The sequence below is a fragment of the Oryx dammah genome, unplaced genomic scaffold (assembly GCF_014754425.2).
Source record: "Oryx dammah isolate SB20612 unplaced genomic scaffold, SCBI_Odam_1.1 HiC_scaffold_8, whole genome shotgun sequence".
Taxonomy (NCBI): domain Eukaryota; kingdom Metazoa; phylum Chordata; class Mammalia; order Artiodactyla; family Bovidae; genus Oryx; species Oryx dammah.
Window position 1 is genome coordinate 6,512,941 of NW_024070192.1, and position 20,936 is coordinate 6,533,876.

Consider the following 20,936-nt stretch of genomic DNA (forward strand, 5'->3'; position numbering starts at 1 on the left):
GAGTGGCCTCTGGCTGAGAGGATGGTCTAGGCCTCCCTAGGACCCCAAGCCCAGAGCCAGAAGTGGGGTGGCTTTAACCAGAGGGCCTCAAGCCTGTAGCCACTGGGTGGCTAGGCCATGCGTGGGTCCTGTGGGAGGACCCGCCGGGGCCCCCGTGTGCTTGGCTTGCTAGGGCTGCCCTACAGGGATGACCAGCAGGGAAACGGGGAGCTTAGAGCCCACATGTGCAGAGGGAGGGCCCTAAGAGCCACCTTGGATCCCAGGAGCGTTCAAAGGGTGAATCCACAATGGAGCCAGACTTGGGAGACGGAAGGCTCGGCTTTAATCTTTCTGCCCACAGCCAGAGAGGTGAAGATTACCAGGCATGGCCCAAGCTGGTGTCCCTCACCCCCCAGATACTCTCATCTTACCTGGCCGTGGACCTGATGGGATGGGGAGGACAGACCTGGCCCGCTGGGCCCTGGGACACGCTTGTGGCAGCTGGGGTGGAGGGGACCTTCCAAGGCTGAAAGGCCCTGCTCCTCCACGGGAGGTCTGGGTCTCTCTGCTGCTGACCCAAGGGCATCCTGGACAGCTGCCAGCATGGCCTGCAGGGCCCAGTTCATGGGCTGTCCTCCACCCCACCCAGAGGCCACTCAAGCCAGGCTCCTGGAACTGAGAACAAGCAAGGAAGGTCGCTATCTGATCATCGCTAGAGCTGTTAAGAATTCCACCACTGGTAAAGAGAAACCTTCCAAAACCCTTAATCACGGCACCAACTGCAGCAGTTAGCCTGGGCCTGGCCTGACCCCTCACCCTTGCACGCTCTGACCTCTGATGGAGGTCCCCGCAGGTGCGCCGGCCCCACCATGCTGGGGAGGGGCCCTCCCTACCTCACCTGCTGGGTGGGGATGCCCTAAGGACTTCTGACTGATTAAGCTGGCACAGGTGGAAGGAACAGGTGGCTCAGAGGCAACTGTCACTGAGGCGCCTGGAACCTCAGCAAGCAATTTGTGTGTTAGGTTCAGACATGTTTTTTAAATGATTTTATTTATGGTTGTGCAGGGTCTTCATGCGGTGGGGGCTTTTCTCTAGCTGTGGCAAGCAGGGGCTGCTCTTCAGGGCGGCGTGGGCTTCTCACCGCGGTGGCTCCTCTCGTTGGGGAGCACGGGCTCTGCTGCCCACAGACCTCAGTACTTCGGCTCCCAGGCTCAAGAGCCCTGGCCCAGTGGCTGTGAAGCATGGGCTCAGCTGCTCTGCCACGTGCGGTCTTCCCAGACCAGGGGTGGAACCTGCGTCCCCTGCTTTGGCAGGAAAGCCCTCAGGCGTATGCTAGGCTCTAGTTTTCCGCGCTTCTATCTGCTGAGAGAGGCCTGGGAGGTGGGAGTCGTCAGCCACAGCGCTGGCTCTGCCATCAAAAGCTCTGGGGCCTCTGGTGAGCGCCTGCCCCTCCCTCAGTCGTGTCTGATTCTGCCCACCAGGCTCCTCTGTCCATAGGATTTCCCAGGCAAGATTACTGGAGTGGGTTGCCATTTCCTTCTCCACGACAATACCCTAGGTGCCCTCAAAGGCCTCTTCTCCAATTGTTTTGAAAGCATGCCACCGGGTTACGACAGGGCGTGATGAGAGACACACTTCAAAGGCTGTCCGGCTGGCTCTGAGCTGCCCGGCTGCCAGATAAGCGCTGGCTGCCACGCAGCCCGGCCATCTGAGGTCTGTGCTGCGGGTGCCCCCTTGTGGCCTCGGCAGCTGGAGCTGCCCCTGGGGCCACGGGATGAGGCCAGGAGAGCAAAGTGCCTTCAGGAGACCACGGCCTGGGGGGCCTCCGCTTCCTCCTGTAGCTGGCGGGGGTGCTCCAGCCACACGGAGCTGCGTCCAGAACTAACTTACCCCGCCCTCAAAACTGGCTCCAAAGACCAGGACACCCACCACTGTCCCTCCCTTTCCAAACCTCCCGGGGTCACACCCTCCTGCTTCTGGAGGATGACTGAGCACCAAACCCCCGCACCGTCAGCCCAGGGCCAGCTGGATGCAGTGCGCTTCCGGCTGGAACCTGGGCGGCCCCTCCGGGGAAAAGGGAGGCCCTGCCGGGTCGTAGGCCCCTCTGGTCCCCAGGGCCGCCTCTATCTGCCTCCTCCTCCTGTGGACTCGGGCCATCCACTCCAGTCTGAGTCCAGGTTTGGCAGAATGGGCTGACCCTGGAGTAGCCCAGCCACAGCAGCCAGCCAGAGGCAGGCCAAGGCCAAGTCCAACCCAGAGTCGGAAGGGCCCCACAAGGAGATTCCCAGCCTGGAGCAGGGCCAGCGCATCCCGCGCCCCAGGCTCCATCCATTCACCTGCGGCAGGGCTCCGGGCTTCCATGCCCATCCGCACGGTGAGGCCTGTCCACGCGGCAGCTGTCAGCAGGGCTCCGGGCTTCCACGCCCATCCGCACGGTGAGGCCTGTCCACGCGGCAGCTGTCAGCAGGGCTCCGGGCTTCCATGCCCATCCGCACGGTGAGGCCTGTCTACATAGCAACTGTCAGCAGGGCTCTGACGCCCCCTCTCTGTAGGGCTTCTCTTGCACGTAGCTGGTCTGCTCTAGAAGCCACTGTCGCTCTGGCTCACTCATCATCAGTTTGAGCGTCACCTCCTGGAAGACACTGCTCACAGCCACCTACGTGCACCAGGGACAGAGCAGGGCCGGGCCGGCTAAATTACAGACCCAGGTCCGAGTACCACCGGGCCCCCTGCCCAGACCCAGGCCTCACCCTCTCACCAGCACCAGCCTCACCTGCTCAAAGTGAAGCTTTCGGAACATCCGGATGCTCGGTTCATTTCCTTGCCCAATCTTAGCCTCAAACTTGGTCAGACCTAGCCTGGTCACTCCTTCGGAAGGGATCAGAGAGGGTAAGCTGCACTATGAATCCCGGCCCCCTCCTCCCAGCACCCTCCACCCCACCTGCCCCCACCCCTGGGCCTGAAGGTTCACCCCCACCCCTCTCCTTCCCCTCGGACCGCCTGCCCAGCCCTCCTCACCATAAAGCATCATCATAAGGACGGCCTCTGTGCCCAGGCCCTGGCCCCTGCAGCTGGGCTCTAGGAGGAAAGACAGAGAGTCACTGACACTGCATGCCCGGCTCACAACCCTAGGAAGCTTGCAAATACGGGTACCATTCTGCAGATGAAGAGACAGAGGCTCAGAGAAGTTAACTCTCCCAAGGTCTCACAGATGAGCAACACTCAGCAACCTGACCCCAAAACTGACCCCTTCAGCTCAGTGTGCTGTCCCACGAGCACGTGCGCACAGCCCTTTAGAAAGAGGCTGAGAACCACAATGGACACAGAAACAGGGGGCTCCTCACACAGCATAGGAAGATGCTCCAGGGAAGAGCACTGATTTTGGGGGGTCCCCAGTCCACCTCAAAGATGGGGCAGACTGCAGCCTGCAGATCCTAAAACCAAAGGTTAAGTTCACACCCACGGATTAGATGGGAATAAAACGAACCACCGAGGGTGAGCCACGTGGCTAACAGGGTGCCAAGTGGTGGTCTGCCCGGCCAGGTGCTGGGCTCACCAAGGCCAGGGCCTTGCACCGAGCTCTTTCGGCGGCTTTAGGTTCAGCGGATCTGAGGGCCAGAGGCAAAGGAGGGCAGGGTCAGGTGGAACGAACCTGCAATCATGACCTCGATCTCCCCCAAGGAGGGGTCCCCGAGATCCGTGAGGAACAGGTTCACATCTCCCGCCATGCAGCTCTCTTCGCTGGTGCCTGACTGGGCCTGCCACTTCTCTGCATCCAGCACAATGAAGGTACACTCTGAGGAGGGGGGACGGGGTCGTCACCTTCTCCCCACAGGAGGGAATAGGCCAGTCTTCCTACCTGAGCCGGAGAACTAGCCCTGTCTCTGAGTCTGGCAGAAAAGGGGAGCTGGCGCTTCCTCCCGCTGATTACAAAGCCCGAAAGCGGCCTCCTGGAGGAAACAGCGGCCTTCTGCAAACAGCAAACAGCGACTGCATTCTCAGAGGGGGATGCAACACAAAGGCCTCACTGGGCTTGCAGCAAGGGGCACGAAGGGGTGCGGCCTGATTTACAGCCAGAGCCCCACAAGCTCTCCTTTCTCTAAATCCCTCCAGACCCGGTGCAGTGAGTGGGGAAGACAGCAGAAGCACCAGCCCCCACCCTCGGGGTCTGGCTTCAGGGGGCGTCCCAGTCTCAGGGTTTCAGGCACCTTCCCAGCTTTCCACAAAGTGCTCTTTTTGGCAACCTTTCTGGGGGGCCAGCGGGGAATGGGAAAGGGAGGGAACCCAGGACAGCCTCTGGAATCAGCCCTCCCACAATCAGCCCGGGGCAGGCCTCCTTCGATGCTCACTGTCCGTGTCTTCCCGCCAGCTGCGCTGCATCGCGTACTCCTGCTCCAGGGTCAGTGGCTCCGAGGCCGTCAGACGCCGCAGCTCCTCTGATTTCATCCACTCGTGGTACCTACAGGGGCGGAGCCTTCAGCAAGCAGGACCCATTCAGAAGCCTAAGTCTTGACGTTTTATGAGATGAAGAAACGGATGCTTGAGAGGCAAACCCCTAGGGCTAACAGAGGGCCAGAGAAGACCCAAGAAAGGGTTATAATGGCTCCTATGGCAGAAGGCCGCGGGCCCAGTAGCCAGAGACAGCAGCAGCCAGTCCTATCTGTCCGGCCTCCTCTCCTGTCTCAGGGGTCAGTGCGGGGGAGCAGTCGGAAACTAAACATTCCTCAAATTCCTGAGGAGATGTAATGGCAAGCCAAACTCAGCAAAGAAGGCTGGACGTATTTCCACAAAGGCGGAGTGCCAGAAATACCCCGCAAAGGAAAACTACAGGCAGGGAATACACGCCTAAAGCACCACCAGCCCCTCTACCAGACATGTGCCAACTGCCACCGCAAGAGCCCCACCCTGAGACTCAGTCCTGGCCGTCCCAAACAACAGATCTAACAACCCGTCGGCTCAGTTTCAATGGCACCCCACTCCAGTACTCTTGCCTGTAAAATCCCATGGACGGAGGAGCCTGGTAGGCTGCGGTCCATGGGGTCACGAACAGTCAGACATGACTGAGCACCTTCACTTTCACTTTTCACTTTCATGCACTGGAGAAGGAAATGGCAACCCCCTCCAGTGTCCTTGCCTGGAGAATCCCAGGGACAGCGGAGCCTGGTGGGCTGCCGTCTATGGGGTCGCACAGAGTCGGACACAACTGAAGCGACTTAGCAGCAGCAGCAGCAGCATTCAGTCTCCAAGAACTGAGCCTATTTACTGGCACCAGGGGTGTGGCACTCTTTTACAACCAGGACAGAAGACAATACCTTTTCTTCCTTACCCACATGTGGTTTACAGAAAGGAATTTCCTTGCTGAAAGGTCAAAAAGGAAGCTGAGGGTCGGGGTGAAAGGGGGAAATAGGGGGACCGGTGACTTCCACCAGGGAGGTCACTGCCCTCTGCTTCAGTTTTCACTTTTTCCTATTTGCAATGACTTCTCACACCAATGTTTCTCCTCCTCAGAGAAAAAGAGCCTCAGAGATCTGGGCTAAGACAGGCTGACCCTCCTCGCTGCACCGGAGAGCTGGCTTGCAGCCCATGTCAGGGGAGTAGTTACCTGGGCACATGCTCTGAGGTGTAGGGGACCAGCACCACCTTCTTCCCCAGCAGCAAGATGTTCTGATTCAGCCTCATGGTAGCAGTCTGCAGTTAGCAGGGAGGGCAAAGATTTCAGCACCTGAGTTTCCTCCCACTTAGGGTGGGAGCCTGGGCTCTCAATTCGCTAAACGCCTCCAGGGGCTAAGTTGTCAGAAGAGAGAGCCGCCATTCTTCTTCCTTCACAAACCCTTCAGAGAACACGGCCTTTAAACCCCTTGCAAGGAGGGGAACCGGCCTGGTGAAAGATAAGTAAACAATCCCGGACTCGCATCTCAAGGAGCCTTCAAGCATGGGCTATCCCTTCCACCCCATCACCCAGAAGGCCTCACACCCAAGCCCGAAGATTTATCACCGAAACTCCCATCACTTGCCCCAGTCCTAAGACGCCGCCCCATACGGTTAATTTTCCGCCGCGTCTTAAACCTCTTTCCACCCCCTTTTCCCAGCGAACCGCCCCCTACACCCCGGGGCTCTCGCGAGCCATCCGGGCCCCATCCTGGGCCACTGTCGAGGGAGGCGGGCTGAAGGCCTCGATCGCCTGCCCTTTGTGAGGGGTCACAGGCTACGCTTCTCGAACCCCACGGCGATTGGGGTCCCGGGGACGGCCAAATCCACAGCCGCTCCGTGGCCCGGACACGCGCCCACCTTTCGCACTCGGCCCCCGCTTCCTTCCCCGGGCCGACGGCCGCCCTCGCTCACGCGCATAGGCGCGCGCCCCGCCCACTTTCGTCTTGTAGAAGGCGGCCGCCGAGGCGCGCGCGCAGCCCCGCCCCCGTCAGGAGCCCAATCCGCGCCGTGCGCCCCGACCACTTCCGCCCCGCAGACGGCGGCCGCGGAGGAGCGCGCGCAGCCCCGCCCCCGCGAGGCGCCCAATCCGCGCCGTGCGCCCCGCCCGCGGCGCGCGCGGAAAAGGTGGGCTCCCGGCGCGGACGCATGCGCGCTGCAGGTGCTGGTGCGGGACAGCTGGCGCCGGTCGCAGCCCCGGGGATCGCAGGCAGCGGCCGCGGCGGCCCGGAGCCAGCTTCGCTGCAGGTGTCGGGGCGAGAGCCTGCGGGGGGAGGGGGGGTTGGGTCGTGCGTGCCCAACTCGAGGCTCCTTCAGGAGAGAGGAGGAAAGTGGGGAAGAGGATCGGAGAGGAGCGAGAGCCCCAGGGCAGGTTGGGGGACGTGGAGCGGAGGCCCTGGACGGGGCTCTGGAACAAGGAGTTGCGTTGGCGGGGGGAGGGGGTTGACCTCGGAAAGCCCCCAGCCCCTTGCCCCAGACGGAGGAGACAGTTATTTGGCTGCCCTGTTGCGATCGTGAGCTGGCTGTTGCTGGCAATGAATGGGGATAACAAGAGTGTGTTAAGGAGACACTTGTGCTGGGTGAGACTTAGTGGCATCCGAGGACCCTTAAATCACTTGCAGTCTGAGCGGCAATGAATACATGCCCTGCACAGCCAGGGAAAGGTAGAAAGAGACCACCCAGGTGTCGTCATACAGGGAGATACTTCTGTCCCCGCTGTTTGGTGCCAGATGTTGAGGCCATAAAGTGTCAGTCGCTCAGTTGTGTCCAATTCTTTACGACTCCACAGACTGTACCCTGCCAGGCTCCTCTGTCCATAGGATTTTCCAGGCAACAATCCTGGAGTGGGTTGCCATTCCCTTCTCTAGGGGATCTTCCCAGCCCAGGGATTGAACCCATGTCTCTTGCATTGCAGGCAGATTCTTTACTGTCTGAGCCACCCAGGAAGCCCCTGAGGCTTTAAGCATCTGATTAAAGGATGGGGAGGGGGTAGCCCTGCAGACATCCCCAGCCGCTGTCTAGGTCCATGGGAAAGCTGAAGTCTGTTCTTTTTCCAGGGAGCCGCAGCAGCTGCCGCCTTATCGAGGAAGAAACGTTGACCCCCGAGGGACCCTTCCTCACTTTGGGAAATGGCAGGCGAAATCACAGAGACCGGGGAGCTCTATTCTCCCTACGTGAGTTTCACTTTGGGGGCCTAATTTGCCCACATCGGTGCCCTTGGCTTCTAGAGAAGCACACTGCTTCCTCTGGACTGTGCTTGTGAGCCCAGCGGCTTTCACGGCTGGGGTCTGGGAACCCAAGTCAGCAGCAAGCCATGGTGAACAGAGGATGAGAGTCAGATTTGTTAACTCTTTACGTGTTGCTCAGAGAGCAGTCAGGAACACAAAATGGACTTGCTTGCCCCTTATTTTTATCTCAGGGCTGCTGTCTCTTGCAAACTGTGAGGTCAGTTCATATGGATGGGGGCTGTTGACTACGGGTTTTGCTCCACTCAGCAGTTTGAAACCACTTCACTTCTTACCTGAACTTTGTGTTGCACAACTTTTATAGTCTTGGATGGCGTAAGAGGCAGAGAAAGTATGCGGAGACCTCCAGTTGTGGTTTGCTGGAGCCTGTAATTAGAACAGTTACAATGATGGATTTCTCACTGTTGTGGGTCTGCGTTACCCTTACACATACACTCAGTTTTTCTTCTTTGTGTTATAAAAGATTGGTCATGGTTCCATCACGGAGTCCTCTTGCCTGGGTGAATAGTTGAAGGACTGGAGGATTGGAATAATCAAATGATTGATTCATGTTGTTACCAAGTATTCCAGTGCTGCTAAGTATCCCAGGAAAAGGCAGCACTGCCTTAAGTAGCAAAGTCCTCTTTCCTGAAAGTACAGCTGCCCTGCTTTGCACTTCCCTGGGGATCCATGCTCCTCTGTCTCTGCTAAGTTGTGATTGATGGGTAAGGAACCACCTCTGAGAAGAGCTGACCAAAACCCTCCTACCAAGGTCCTGTGCCATTCGTGTGTGACTCCAAGGGCCCCTTCTTCACCTCGTAATTTTTTTTTTTTTTTTGGCTGTGTTGGATCTTCGTTGCTGCGTGGGCGTTTCTCTCGTTGTGACCAGCGAGGGGCTGCTCTCTAATTGCAGTGCTTGGACCTCTCGTTGCAGTGACTTCTCTTGTTGCAGTGGAGTGCAGGCTCTAGGACGTGTGGGTTTCAGTAGTTGCGGCTCCCAGGATCTAGAGCACAGACTCAGTAGCTGTGGGTCACTGGCTTAGCTGCTCCAAGGTATGTGGGATCTTCCCAGATCAGGGATCAAACCCTCGTCTCCTACATCTGCAGGCAGATCCTTTACCCCTCAGCCACCAGGGAAGCCCCTTCCCCTCATAACTGATCAGGTTAGTCTTTCTTGAACCTTGAAACGGATCGGATTATGCTCCTTTCATCTGTGGAATTATGTAACAGCCACAGCCTCCTCTGGGTATCAGCAATGACATGTCCACACTGTATATAAACGTCACCAGGGCTCCTGTGTCATCTTCCGACATCTGTAAGCTTAGAGGTGAGGAAATGAGTTATTTCTGTAGCTGAGCCTTGGGAAGGAGAGCCTTTGATGTGCCCAGTTTCCTTGGGCCTCCAGCCGTTCAGTAATCATTTCACACGTCAGCATGTGCCCACAGGAAATGGGGCAGTGAGACCTAAAGACTTCCGCAAATTCCGCTTTTTAAAACTCTTTCCCTCCATCTCCTATGTGTTGGGTTTTGTTCAAGGTCTGCGTTCAAGGGCCTCCTCTGGGTATTGGCCATAAACGGCGGCTCATGTTCTCCAGTCGTGCTGGTGAAGAGAGAGGCAGGGGAAGGTGGATGGTAACTGAGGGTGAGGTGACAGTAAGCAGGAGTTAGCGGTCAGGGTTTGAGCGGAGGACACGCCTCCTGCCTGAGGTTTCCGTAACTCTGCCGTCCTGCGAGAATGGTTCTTGATCCCCTGGGAGACCAGGAGGGTTACAGATCCACCCCCCATCTCCCCGCACTGAGCCCAGAGGGACTGCGGAACAGACTTGACTGCAGGCACTGCTTTCCTCTGCAGCTGAATTCCCCTGCTCAGCAGAGCACAGGCGGAACCGCACTGGCTGCCTTGGGAGAGCCTGACACTGAGCGGTGCGTCCCCAGCCCCAAGCCGCTCCCTACCTTTCTGTGCCCTGTTGTGAGATCCTGCCACTCATGGGTGTCAGGGGTGTTTGCCTTCGCCTGCGTTCTTCTGCAAAACCGACGACGTGTGATGAGCCTCGCAGGGGGCTCAGATGACGAGCCCTCTTGAGGATAGTGGGGATCAAAGGAGCATGGTTCAGGCCTGTGCACCTCGCCCTCATAGGTGACCTCAGAACAGGCTTGTCTGTGTCCCCATGTATGGGGACCACAAATGGCACGGGACTGAAGGGATCCTGTGGTCGAAATAGAGGAAGAAGGGGGTCCCCGCCCACAGAGAGGCAGCTGCTGAGGCCGCCCCCCGCCAGCCTGTCTTGCTGAAGATGGGTGACAGTGCTTTCGAAGGAAAGAGGGCTTGTTTTGTGGCCTGAAACCCAAGTTGTTGCTTCCCCATCTCCACCGCCTTCTGTTTCCTGTAACAACTGTCATTGGGGAAGCTGTTGAAAGATGCCGGTAACGCCGACCTCATGCGCACCCTTGGTGGGGCCACAGGAACGCTGTGCCAAACCCCTAGAGAGTGGAGGGGGGCAGCGGGTCCCTGGGTCAGCCACAGGGAAGACTCAAGAACAGGAGGAAGCTCGGTCTGCAGGGCCGCTCTACTGAGACCCTACTCCTCTGCTTTCTGTCTTGCCTCCCTGGAGGCTGTCCCCACAGAACAGTTACCAACCAGCAGAACAGGGGACCCCCCATACACACTGGCTTTCTCCTGCCTCGCAACTGCCTTCCACCCAACCTGGGGCTCAGCTCAGGTTTGCTCCCTGCCTGTTTGTTCTGCTCCTTGAGATCGGTTCTTTCTAATCCCCTTGACAGACAGTAAAGAGGGTTTAACTCTAGCCAGGAAGGTGGAGACACCATACATTTTCCTATATGGTTCCCCCCACCCGCTACCCCCAGGCCCAGAATACTAGCCTCAAACTGAAAAATAGCAACAACCCAAGACAAATGGGATTACCCATTTCTGCTCCTAACTGCCAACAGTTGATCACTAATTAACTTCTTTGTCAAGGTCTTAAAGGGTCTTTTTCACTGAGATCTATTTGAAGCTTCTTTTGGGAGTATGTTTATTTCACTATGCGTTTATCAGCAGTGGTTCTCAGCTAGCGGCTGTCTTGCCTACCAGGGGACATCTAGCAGTGTCCAGAGACCCCATCACTGTCACAACACAGGGGCGAGGTGGGGGCTACTGGAGTCTAGTGGCTAAAGGCCAAGGATGCTGCTAAATACCCGACAACGCACAGAACAAGCCCCCACAACAAGGAATAATCTGGCGCCAAGTATCAGCAATGCTCTGTCTGAGAAACCCTGCTTGACAGTAGACACTTGACTTTTACATCCCAACACCCTCAGCCATCCTTAAATTCACAAATGCTTTTTGTACGTAATTTCCCCATGAAAGTTTTTTGGGGGAGTGGGGAAGGGAGGGCTGTGTCATGGCTTGCTGGATCTTAGTTTTCCAGCCAGGGATTGAACCTGTGCCCCCTGCCTTGGAAACGTGGTGTCCTAGGTATGACCTAAATCAAGTCCCTTATGATTATACAGTGGAAGTGAGAAATAGATATAAGGGACTAGATCTGATAGACAGAGTGCCTGATGAACTATGAATGGACGTTCATGACATTGTACAGGAGACAGGAATCAAGACCATCCCCAAGGAAAAGAAATGCAAAAAAGCAAAATGGCTGTCTGAGGAGGCCTTACAGATAGCTGTGAAAAGAAGGGAAGTGAAAAGCAAAGGAGAAAAGGAAAGATATACCCATTTGAATGCAGAGTTCCAAAGAATAGCAAGGAGAGATAAGAAAGCCTTCCTCAGAGATCAATGCAAAGAAATAGAGGAAAACAATAGAATGGGAAAGATAGTGGCTCAGAGGTTAAAGTGTTTGCCTGCAAGGTGGGAGACTGGGGTTCAATCCCTGGGTCAGGAAGATCCCCTGGAAAAGGAAATGGCAACCCACTCCAGTATTCTTGCCTGGAGAATCCCATGGACGGAGGAGCCTGGTAGGTTACAGTCCACGGGGTAGCAAAGAGTCGGACAGGACTGAGCGACTTCACTTTCACTTTCAAGAAAATTAGAGATAACAAGGAAACATTTCATGCAAAGATGGGCTCAATAAAGGACAGAAATGGTAGGGACCTAACAGAAGCAGAAGATATTAAGAAGAAGTGGCAAGAATACACAGAAGAACTGTACAAAAAAGATCTTCACGACCCAGATAATCACAATGGTGTGATCACTCACCTAGAGCCAGACATCCTGGAATGTGAAGTCAAGTGGGCTTTAGGAAGCACCACTACAAACAAAGCTAGTGAAGGTGATGGAATTCCATTTGAGCTATTTCAAATCCTGGAAGATGATGCTGTGAAAGTGCTGCACTCAATACGCCAGCAAATTTGGAAAACTCAGCAGTGGCCACAGGACTGGAAAAGGTCAGTTTTCATTCCAATCCCAAAGAAAGGCAATGCCAAAGAATGCTCAAACTACCACACAATTGCACTCATCTCACACGCTAGTAAAGTAATGCTCAAAATTCTCCAAGCCAGGCTTCAGGAATATGTGAACCGTGAACTTTGAGATGTTCAAGCTGGTTTTAGAAAAGGCAGAGGAACCAGAGATCAAATTGCCAACATCCGCTGGATCATGGAAAAAGCAAGAGAGTTCCAGAAAAACATCTATTTCTGCTTTATTGACTATGCCAAAGCCTTTGATGTGTGGATCAAAAGAAACTGTGGAAAATTCTGAAAGAGATGGGAATACCAGACCACCTAACCTCCCTCTTGAGAAACCTGTATGCAGGTCAGGAAGCAACAGTTAGAACTGGACATGGAACAACAGACTGGTTCCAAATAGGAAAAGGAGTACGTCAAGGCTGTATATTGTCACCCTGCTTGTTTAATTTATATGCAGAGTACATCATGAGAAACGCTGGACTGGAAGAAGCACAAGCTAGAATCAAGATTGCTGGGAGAAATATCAATAACCTCAGATATGCAGATGACACCACCCTTATGGCAGAAAGTGAAGAGGAGCTAAAGACCCTCTGATGAAAGTGAAAGTAGAGAGTGACAAAGTTGGCTTAAAGCTCAACATTCAGAAAACTAAGATCATGGCATCCGGTCCCATCACTTCATGGCTAATAGATGGGGAAACAGTGGAAACAGTGGCTGACTTTATTTTTTTGGGGCTCCAAAATCACTGCGGATGGTGATTGCAGCCATGAAATTAAAAGACGCTTACTCCTTGGAAGGAAAGTTATGACCAACCTAGATAGCATATTCAAAAGCAGAGAGAGACATTACTTTGCCAACAAAGGTCCGTCTAGTCAAGGCTGTGGTTTTTCCAGTGGTCATGTATGGTTGTGAGAGTTGGACTGTGAAGAAAGCTGAGTGCCGAAGAATTGATGCTTTTGAACTGTGGTGTTGGAGAAGACTCTTGAGAGTCCCTTGGGCTGCAAGGAGATCCAACCAGTCTATCCTAAAGGAGATTCAGTCCTGGGTGTTCATTGGAAGGAATGACGCTAAAGCTGAAACTCCAGTACTTTGGCCACCTCATGCGAAGAGCTGACTCATTTGAAGTGACCCTGATGCTGGGAAAGATTGAGGGCAGGAGAAGGGGGCGACAGAGGATGAGATGGCTGGTTGGCATCATGACTCAATGGACATGGGTTTGGGTGGACTCCAGGAGTTGGTGATGGACAGGGAGGCCTGGCGTGCTGCAATTCATGGGGGTTGCAAACAGTCAGACACGACTGAGCCACTGAACTGAATTGAACTGAATCACTGGCCTACCAGGGAATTCACATTCCTATAAAACTTCTGGCTGAAAACCATCACTCTCTTAGGTCTCTTTGCCTTCTCTTAACTTCTATCATGAGAACCATCACTAGAGCCATTTTCCATAAAGAAATGAGGTTCTGCTCTTCATAAGCGTTACCACTTATAAAAGCAATATTCAGGGGACATCCTTGGCGGTCCAGTGGTTAAGACTCCATGCTTCCACTGCAGGGGGCACAGGTTCGATCCCTGATCAGGGAATTAGAAGTGGTACAGAATCCACCTGCCAGTGTAGGAGATGCCAGAGATGCAAGTTCAATCCCTGGATCTGGAAGATCCCTTGGAGAATGAAATGACAAGCTGCTCCAGTATTCTTGCCTGGTAAATCCCATGGACAGAGGAGCCTGGCAGACTGCAGTCCATGGGGTTGCAAAAAGTTGGACGTGCCTGAGTGGCTGACACACTAAAGTCAAAGTGAGCCTGAGGACGCTCACATCTTTGTAAAGACAATTCAGAAGGCTAGCTGACACCCTCACATTTATTCTCACAAAGTCTCCCTGGGCCAGGACTCTCGGCAGGGGAAGCACCTCATGCTGGTGGTATGATCCAGTCGAGAGCCAGAGGAAGACAGCTCAACTCTTGATCTTTCTGGGATCCATCCAGGGATCGAGATGAGACTGGGACGTTTACCATGGGACTGGGATCTGCCTCCGGGATCAAAGTGAGACTGGGACAAAGACCGTCAGATTCACGGCAGAGGGACCTGAGCCGGGGCCACCGAGGGTTTCCATCTCGAGGCTGTCTGCCAGTCACCCCGAGAAGTGCAGAGAGACGCAGTGAGACAGAGCGAGCCTCAGACTTGGTAACAATAGGGGGAAGATAAACACATCAACACCAAAAACCCAAACTAGGGCTTCAGAAGTGCTCTCAATCCAGGGCTTTGAGACTGGGAGCAAGAAAGACTTGGGAGACTGGGAAGGGCTTTGTAATGGGCGCGGCATTGGAGTGGGCACCGCCTCCCCCCATCCCATGGTGGGTGGGAGTTGAGGGGCTGGGTGGGAGGCGCAGGAGCTTGGTGCCCTGGGCAGAGCTGTGTCCTCTCTAGAGGACGCCCTCCCGTTTGTCCAGCACTCCGACGGCCAATCAACCCCTGCCCCGAGGCCTGTCTCCCTTCCTAACCACCACCTGGCCCCTCCAGCCTCCCTGTCACAGGCCCCAGGATGGTGACTGACACTCCCTACTTCTCTTCTTCCTTTTAAATCCAACTGAGGCTCCTCTGAGAATGGGTCCTGATTTAGTGTTTCTGATTTAGAGTGCAGCACACGGTTCAGTGGGGTGTAGGGAGATCAGTTGGGAACCTGCTGTTGTAGTTCAGGCCAGAAGTGATTCATTTGAGTTATAAAGAGCAGTACCCACTACAGACTCTGCTGCGTGGTCGGTGCTTGTTGATTCTTTTACGGATAGTTATGTGTGTATGTTCAGCCCGACCTCCTAAGTCGGCCGCCCGCTCCTGCCTTCCCCAGTCAATCCTATTTTAGTCAGGAAATCACACACTTGAGCATCCTACTCGCCAGTTCATCCAGCCCCATGGAAGTCATTCGTGTTCTTGGAGTCCAGTTTTTCCATCGGTTCTGTACACTTCGCCTGATGATTGAGGGCAGAAGGACGGTTCCAAAGAATTTTGCAAGTGCTTTTGTGAAGGCTCGTAGGAATAAAATCGCCAGCACTGAGATATGGAGGGAAAGGCGGTTCTGGGGCCATTCTGGGGTGTCTAGGTGGAGGGGACTCGCAGGCAGAAAGGGTCGCACTAAGAGAAGCACTGTCCTCTTCTGTCCCCCCGGATAATTAAAGCCGTAGGCTCGAGTGATGCTGCTGAGGACGAGATACACAGAGAGAGAAACTGCCAGTGTCAGAACTGTAAGAGAGGTTAGAGACTAACAGCCGTTGGGTTAGGAGGTCGTTGGTGATTATATTTTTCTTTTTGGTTTGTTTTTTGTTTGGTCATTGGTGATTTTTTAAGAATGCAGTTTCAAGAGAGTTCTAGGGATGGAAACCACAAACTGTGGGACATGAAGGCAGAGGATATAGCTGCTGCTGCTGCTTTTATCTCATCTTTTGGCTGCGCTGGGTCTTCGTTGCTGCGTGGGCTCTTCTCCAGTTTCGGGGAGCGGGGGCTACTCTAGCTGCATTGCTCGGGCTTCTCACTGTGGTGGTTGAGGAGGGGAGGGAGGAGGCACCAAGTTTTGAGTTCAGAAGGGGCGATGCTTGGGAATTCCCTGGGGTTGCAGCTTCACTGCCGTAGGCCCAGGGGTCGCTCCGTGCTTGGGGAACTGAGATCCTGCAAGCTGCTCGGTGCAGAGAGAAGAGAAAGGGAGGAGTGAGGCTTGAGGAGTGTGCATGGGATGGTCTCCGTTAGCTCTGTAGCATTGCTAGAGGTACAGCCTTCACTTGAGAGAGACGGGAGCCCCGGGTCTGGGTTTTGGAGACTGAGGTTTGGAGCCTTTTCGTGGGAAGTGCTCGCAAGTCCACCGCGAGGAGGAAAGAAAATCTGATGCCGCCGACCACAGTGGAAGGGACCCTCATCCGTCAGAGGACTCAGCGTTAGAATTGCTTTTTAAAATTTTTTTAAAAGCTATTTATTATTTATTTGTTTATTTGGCCGCACCGGCTATTAGTTATGGCGTTCAGAATCTTGAGTTGCAGCCTTTGAACCTTAGTTGCAGCAGGTGGGAGCTAGTTCCCTGACCAGGAATGGACTCTGGGCCCCTGCCTTGGGAATGAGGAGTCTTAGCGACTGGACCCCACTCCAGTACTCCTGCCTGGAAAATCCCATGGATGAAGGAGCCTGGAAGGCTGCAGTCTATGGGGTCGCTGAGGGTTGGACACGACTGAGTGACTTTATTTTCAATTTTCTCTTTCATGCATTGGAGAAGGACGTGGCAACCCACTCCAGTGTTCTTGCCTGGAGAATCCCAGGGACAGGGGAGCCTGGTGGGCTGCTGTCTATGGGGTCACACAGAGTCGGACACAACTGAAGTGACTTAGCAGCAGCAGCAGCAGCGACTGGACCACCAGGGAAGTCCCCTCAGCGTGAGGATCTTTTTTTTAATTCCAGGAGCTTTTAGCAGCTTCATATTAGGGAACTGAGGAAGCGGATGCTGATTCATCTCTGAGGCCCGGGGTCAGAAAGGTTAGCACAGGGAAGATGCGGGGAGCTGGCGGGGCAGTGCCAGCTTTCAGGAACCAGCTGACTGTCAGTGAGGCCGCGGCCGAGCGGAAGGCCTGGGGAGGGAGGGCTGGAACTGGGCAACACAGGGAGCACAAAGGCAGATGGGTGAGGATGGACGGGGTATGGGAGCTGAGGCTTCGGGTCAAAGAAAAGAATTTCATGGTGGAGATCTTGAAAAGGGAATCATTGGAATTAGCTGAGCTGGAGAGTAGGTGTGAACTCAAGTTAAGCTTCAAACCTGAAGTCAGTGACTCAGCAGTTCCACTGGGAGGTGGGTTGCCAGGGGTGACAGGAAGTTGGGAGTGGCTCCCAGTGAGTAGGGGGTTTCTTTGGGGGGGTAATGAAATGGAATTAGATGGTGGTGCTGACTGCGGAACTTGTGAATATACTAAAAACCTGTGTGCTTTAAACGGCTGAACTTTATGGCACATGAATTATTATAGCTCAGTTTTTTTTCTTTTTTAATTTTGGCCCTGCCACAAGGCTTGCAGGAGGATCTTAGTTCCCCAACCAGGGATTGAACCTGAGTCCCAGCAGAGGAAGCACCAAGTCCTAACCACTGGACCGCTGGGGAATTCCCTCTCAAATTTAAAAAACAAGGGCGGGAAAAGGGAACCAGCACGAATGTTGACATCCCAAAGGGCAGTTGCAAGGATGGGTGGGGAGGAGGACTGGGTCGCCTCCTCAGTGGTCTTGGAAAAGTAGGGTTTTTTTTTGGAGGATCAGCAGTGTGGGTTGGTCTGTGTGCCAGGTCACCCCAGACGTGTTGGCCCGTCCTCAGGAAACCTGCAAGCTGGGTTGAGCAGAGAGCTGCCATCTAAGATGCAGCTCCGAATAAGATGCACTGACAAAGTGACGGGGGTGACGACACGAAAGAGGAGGGTAAAACCGAGCCCCAGAGACATTTTGAAAAGACGGGTGGACCACGGGCTTTGGTCGCCCAGCGTCCAGCTGCAGATCCCGCCTCCTTAGAACCCGAGAGGAACCCTCCCTTCTTACGTGCCCTCCTGGGCCTCCTGATTTCCATGGGTTTTGTCATAGCCCAGGGTCACCCTTGGGAGCTGTTGGGGGTGGTGAGGCTTGTCAATTTCTGGGCTCAGATGTTGCCTCTCTCGGTTCCAGGTCGGACTGGTATATATGTTCAACCTCATCGTGGGCACCGGTGCACTCACCATGCCCAAGGCCTTTGCCACAGCCGGGTGGCTGGTCAGCCTGGTGCTGCTGGTATTCCTGGGCTTCATGAGGTAAGAGGCCATCCTGGAGTGGGGGTCCTGGGGGTGAAACTGGGGGCACCTCCCTGGGGAGCCCAAGCTCTCTCCATCCATCTGACAGAGACATCTAGTAACAGGTTCGCAGAGCAAGGAGAGGAGGCCCAAAGGTCTTGGGGCGGCGGGGGTTCACGCTGATGGAGTAGTTGCCCACCCCCCATCACTGGAAAGTTAAGACCTCCAGGGACTTCCCTTGCGGTCCAGTGTGGTTAAGACTCTGAGATCCCACTGTACAGGGCACAGGTTCCATCCCTGGTCAGGGAATTAAGATCCCACATACCCCAAGGCACAGCAAGACATTAGCAGAAAAAAAAAAAAAACAAGCGAAGACCTCCAGTTAGGCTCCAGGATGTCTCATGTGGGGCTCACGTGTTTCTTCCCCGGCTGGCTTTCCTCCTGCTATGCCCATAATTTCTGACTGTGACTATCGGCATTCATTCCCTGAGAAGTTCCCACCCAGCCACAGAAGAGGTGCCAACTAACGTTTCAGGTGATCCAGGCAATCAGCTCGGAATTTAGAGTTTGTTTAAGATAGTTTCACCGAGCAGCAATAAGCAGGCAGGTGCAGCCATATTCAGGTGTTACTCTCACATGGCTTCGTGCCCAGCAGCGAACAGGAGGCCCAGCCCTCGGGCGCCCACTCCGTGAGCAGGTGTGCGTGGCTCACCTGGGATGTGGCAGCTGGTGCATCTACAGGCCACTCCTCGGGGAACTCACAGGCAGGGGCCCCAGGCTAGAGAGGGATTTTGTTGTTCTTGTGTAGTCACTAAACAAGAAGTCACTTGTTTAGCTGCTCTTTTGCAACCTGCCCGCCAGGCTTCCCTGTCCATGGAATTTTCCAGGCAAGAAGACTGGAGGAGCTTGCCATTTCCTCCAGGGCCTCTTCCTGACCCAGGGATTGACTCCACGTCTCCTGCACTGGCAGGCGAATTCTTGACCATTGAGCCACCCGGGAAGCCCCACAGAATTTAGTAGCTGAAGTCAACTAAGACTGCACGGGGCTGCACGGGGTGGGAAACGTCCCTGTTTTTCCCTTTCTTCCGTGTTTTCCTCTGGGGAGGTTGTATGTAGCCTCAAGGTACTGTGGGCTCATTACGTCCTGCAAGCTCTGTGGCCAGGAGCCCTAGATGTCCTTGTCCTCCTGTGACTCTGCTGTCCCCTTCAAAGGACCTTCAGCGCAGGCAGCCGCCTGAAAGGGGAGTGGTTATTGGGGGCACCCAGGCAGGGGCCACCACGCAGGGGCTGCCATGCCCCCCCAACCCATTATATTCCAGCATGATCCATGAGCTGGCTTCGTGCAGCCACGAGAGCCTCTTTATGCCTTAATTAAGATGGATTTTAGTTTTACTTCCCAAAAGAAGAGGCAGTGGAAAGCCCTTAAAATGGTCACTTAGGCAAGATAATGAGAAACCTTTCTAGGAGGAGCTGCGGTGGCTGGAGTTTCAGGGCTGGCTGCCCCGCCCCCCTTGGCTGTGGGTTAACTCCTGGGCAACCCCCCCCACCGCCTGACTGCCAGCCTGCGGCAGGTGCCAGCACCCGAGGTGAGCCAGGGGGGCCTGCAGCAAGCCCGCCTGCCCAGCAGCTTCAGGAAAGAGGGAGGTGAATGTTCCTGAATGTTCCACCCACTCCGTTTCAGCAGGGGTGGGGTCACTCAGGTTTTCGCAACAGGAACCCGGCCCTGCCCTGTAACGTCTGCTCACAGAGACCATTCTTGCTGTCACCCCAGTCTCTCCGGTTTCCTTAAAAAAAGTAGATTCTCTTCGCTCTAGTCTCACTTCTCACAAAGGTCTGATGCCACCTCCCAATCTCCGTTTTGATTCGGGCCAGGTTATTAGGCTATTAAAATGTTAACGTATTTTCATCTGTTAATATGTTTTAACTTATTAATTAAATGTGTTGATTTATTGCATTCTTTCTTCATTTACTTTAATAGCTAATATTAAAATAACAATTATTTTAATATTAGCCAGATTATTAGAAAAGTAAAAGTACCCCCTACCCCCCCAAGAAGTAAAAAGGGGAGGGTGATTCCAGAGCCAAGCACCCTTTTCAGTTATCCACACCCATGCTCCGTTCATCAGCGTGTATAAGTGGGGGTTGACCGCTTGCCCAGCGAGGAGAAGTGAGAGCTGCCCACTGCCCTTCCCTGAAGCCCCGGGCGGCCCCCTTGGGGACCCGCTTCCTCCTCCCAGTATAGAGCCTCATCTGCTGTCTCTCTGCCCCCCATCTCTCCCACCTCTGCCCGCAACAGGCCCTTCCTGGGGTGCTGTACCACCTTGCCCCCGAGTCATCTCTCCCCCAAGGTCACACTCTCTCCTTCCCATCAGCTTGATTCACACCCTGGTCTCCTGTGCACTGAGAATATGTTCTAAATATAAACAGACATCAGGGCGAGCCCATGAGGCACCGTGGAGACACACACACTTTCGTACAGGGTCAGACCCATCCTGGGACTTGGGGTTCCTTCCTCAGCAGAGAGAATGCTTTGGGCTGGCTGGTTGGTCGGGTCCGGTTTTCAATGGCTTTTCCTTTTATCTTGTGCCTCCTCCAACCTCCTCCCTGCCTTTGGCGATTAACCCGTGGCCTTTCCCTGCAGCTTCGTGACTACTACCTTTGTGGTGGAGGCCATGGGGGCAGCCAACGCTCAGCTCCGCTGGAAGAGGATGGAAACCCGCCAGGTGTGTGGGCCACCCTGGGCTCCGTCGCAGGGCCGCCGAGTGCAGAGAGCGGGCCAGGCCTCTCCCTGCACCCCCCTCCTGACCGTGGGCAGCTCTGGAACCCGGAAATGTTAAAGACAGTTACTTACTCAGTTGTGTCCGACTCTGCGACCCCATGGACTGTAGCCCACCAGAGGAATTCTGTCCAAGGAATTCTCTAGGCAAGAATTCTGGTGGGGGTTGCCATATCCTTCTCCAGAACCTGGACTTCTCTGGACCTTAGCGAGGAGCTGAAGTTCGCAGCCATGTCAGCTTCCAGAATATGCACAGCCTCTGTTGTTGCTCCCTCCTCCCTGGTGCTCTCCGCCATCCGCTCCTTGCTCCCTCCTCCCCAGTGCTCTCGATCATCCCCT

The 20,936-nt window shown here is 54.7% G+C and overlaps 2 protein-coding genes across 6 annotated transcripts in view; one reads left to right on the forward strand and one right to left on the reverse strand.

Moving 5' to 3' along the window:
- Positions 1 to 302: 302 nt before the first annotated feature.
- On the reverse strand, positions 303 to 6,335 carry NAT9 (N-acetyltransferase 9 (putative)). Of its 4 annotated transcripts, none has more exons than XM_040244495.1 (7): positions 6,268 to 6,335; positions 5,582 to 5,667; positions 4,329 to 4,438; positions 3,632 to 3,775; positions 2,998 to 3,057; positions 2,753 to 2,847; positions 303 to 2,635 (listed from the first exon to the last, which is right to left on the reverse strand). In XM_040244495.1, exons 1-7 carry the CDS (start codon positions 6,325 to 6,327, stop codon positions 2,501 to 2,503), a joined length of 690 nt encoding a protein of 229 aa, XP_040100429.1. In that variant the 5' UTR covers positions 6,328 to 6,335; the 3' UTR covers positions 303 to 2,500. The 4 variants fall into 4 exon arrangements, with proteins under 4 accessions (XP_040100429.1, XP_040100428.1, XP_040100431.1 ...); XM_040244494.1 differs by having other exon boundaries at positions 5,582 to 5,673; positions 6,268 to 6,330; XM_040244497.1 differs by lacking the exon at positions 5,582 to 5,667 and having other exon boundaries at positions 6,268 to 6,288.
- A 220-nt stretch (positions 6,336 to 6,555) lies between these two features.
- The window catches only part of TMEM104 (transmembrane protein 104), a 54,041-nt gene continuing 39,660 nt past the window's right edge, over positions 6,556 to 20,936 (forward strand). The window contains exons 1-4 of one of the 2 annotated variants that reach the window (XM_040244498.1): positions 6,556 to 6,654; positions 7,464 to 7,580; positions 17,721 to 17,842; positions 20,463 to 20,544. In XM_040244498.1, the coding sequence (XP_040100432.1) occupies positions 7,536 to 7,580; positions 17,721 to 17,842; positions 20,463 to 20,544 (249 nt within the window). In that variant the 5' untranslated portion in view covers positions 6,556 to 6,654; positions 7,464 to 7,535. The remainder of the gene's footprint in view (positions 6,655 to 7,463; positions 7,581 to 17,720; positions 17,843 to 20,462; positions 20,545 to 20,936) is intronic. The other variant, XM_040244499.1, reaches the window with a different exon arrangement.

Coding starts and splice junctions, on each gene's coding strand:
- NAT9 (XM_040244494.1), bottom strand. CDS start 6,327: ATGCGCGTGAGCGAGGGCGGCCGTCGGCCCGGGGAAGGAAGCGGGGGC. Junction 5,674..6,267: donor GCGGGGGCCGAGTGCGAAAG/GTGGGCGCGTGT, acceptor CCTCCCTGCTAA/CTGCAGACTGCTACCATGAG. Junction 3,776..4,328: donor CTGGCGGGAAGACACGGACA/GTGAGCATCGAA, acceptor CCCCCTCCTCAG/AGTGTACCTTCATTGTGCTG.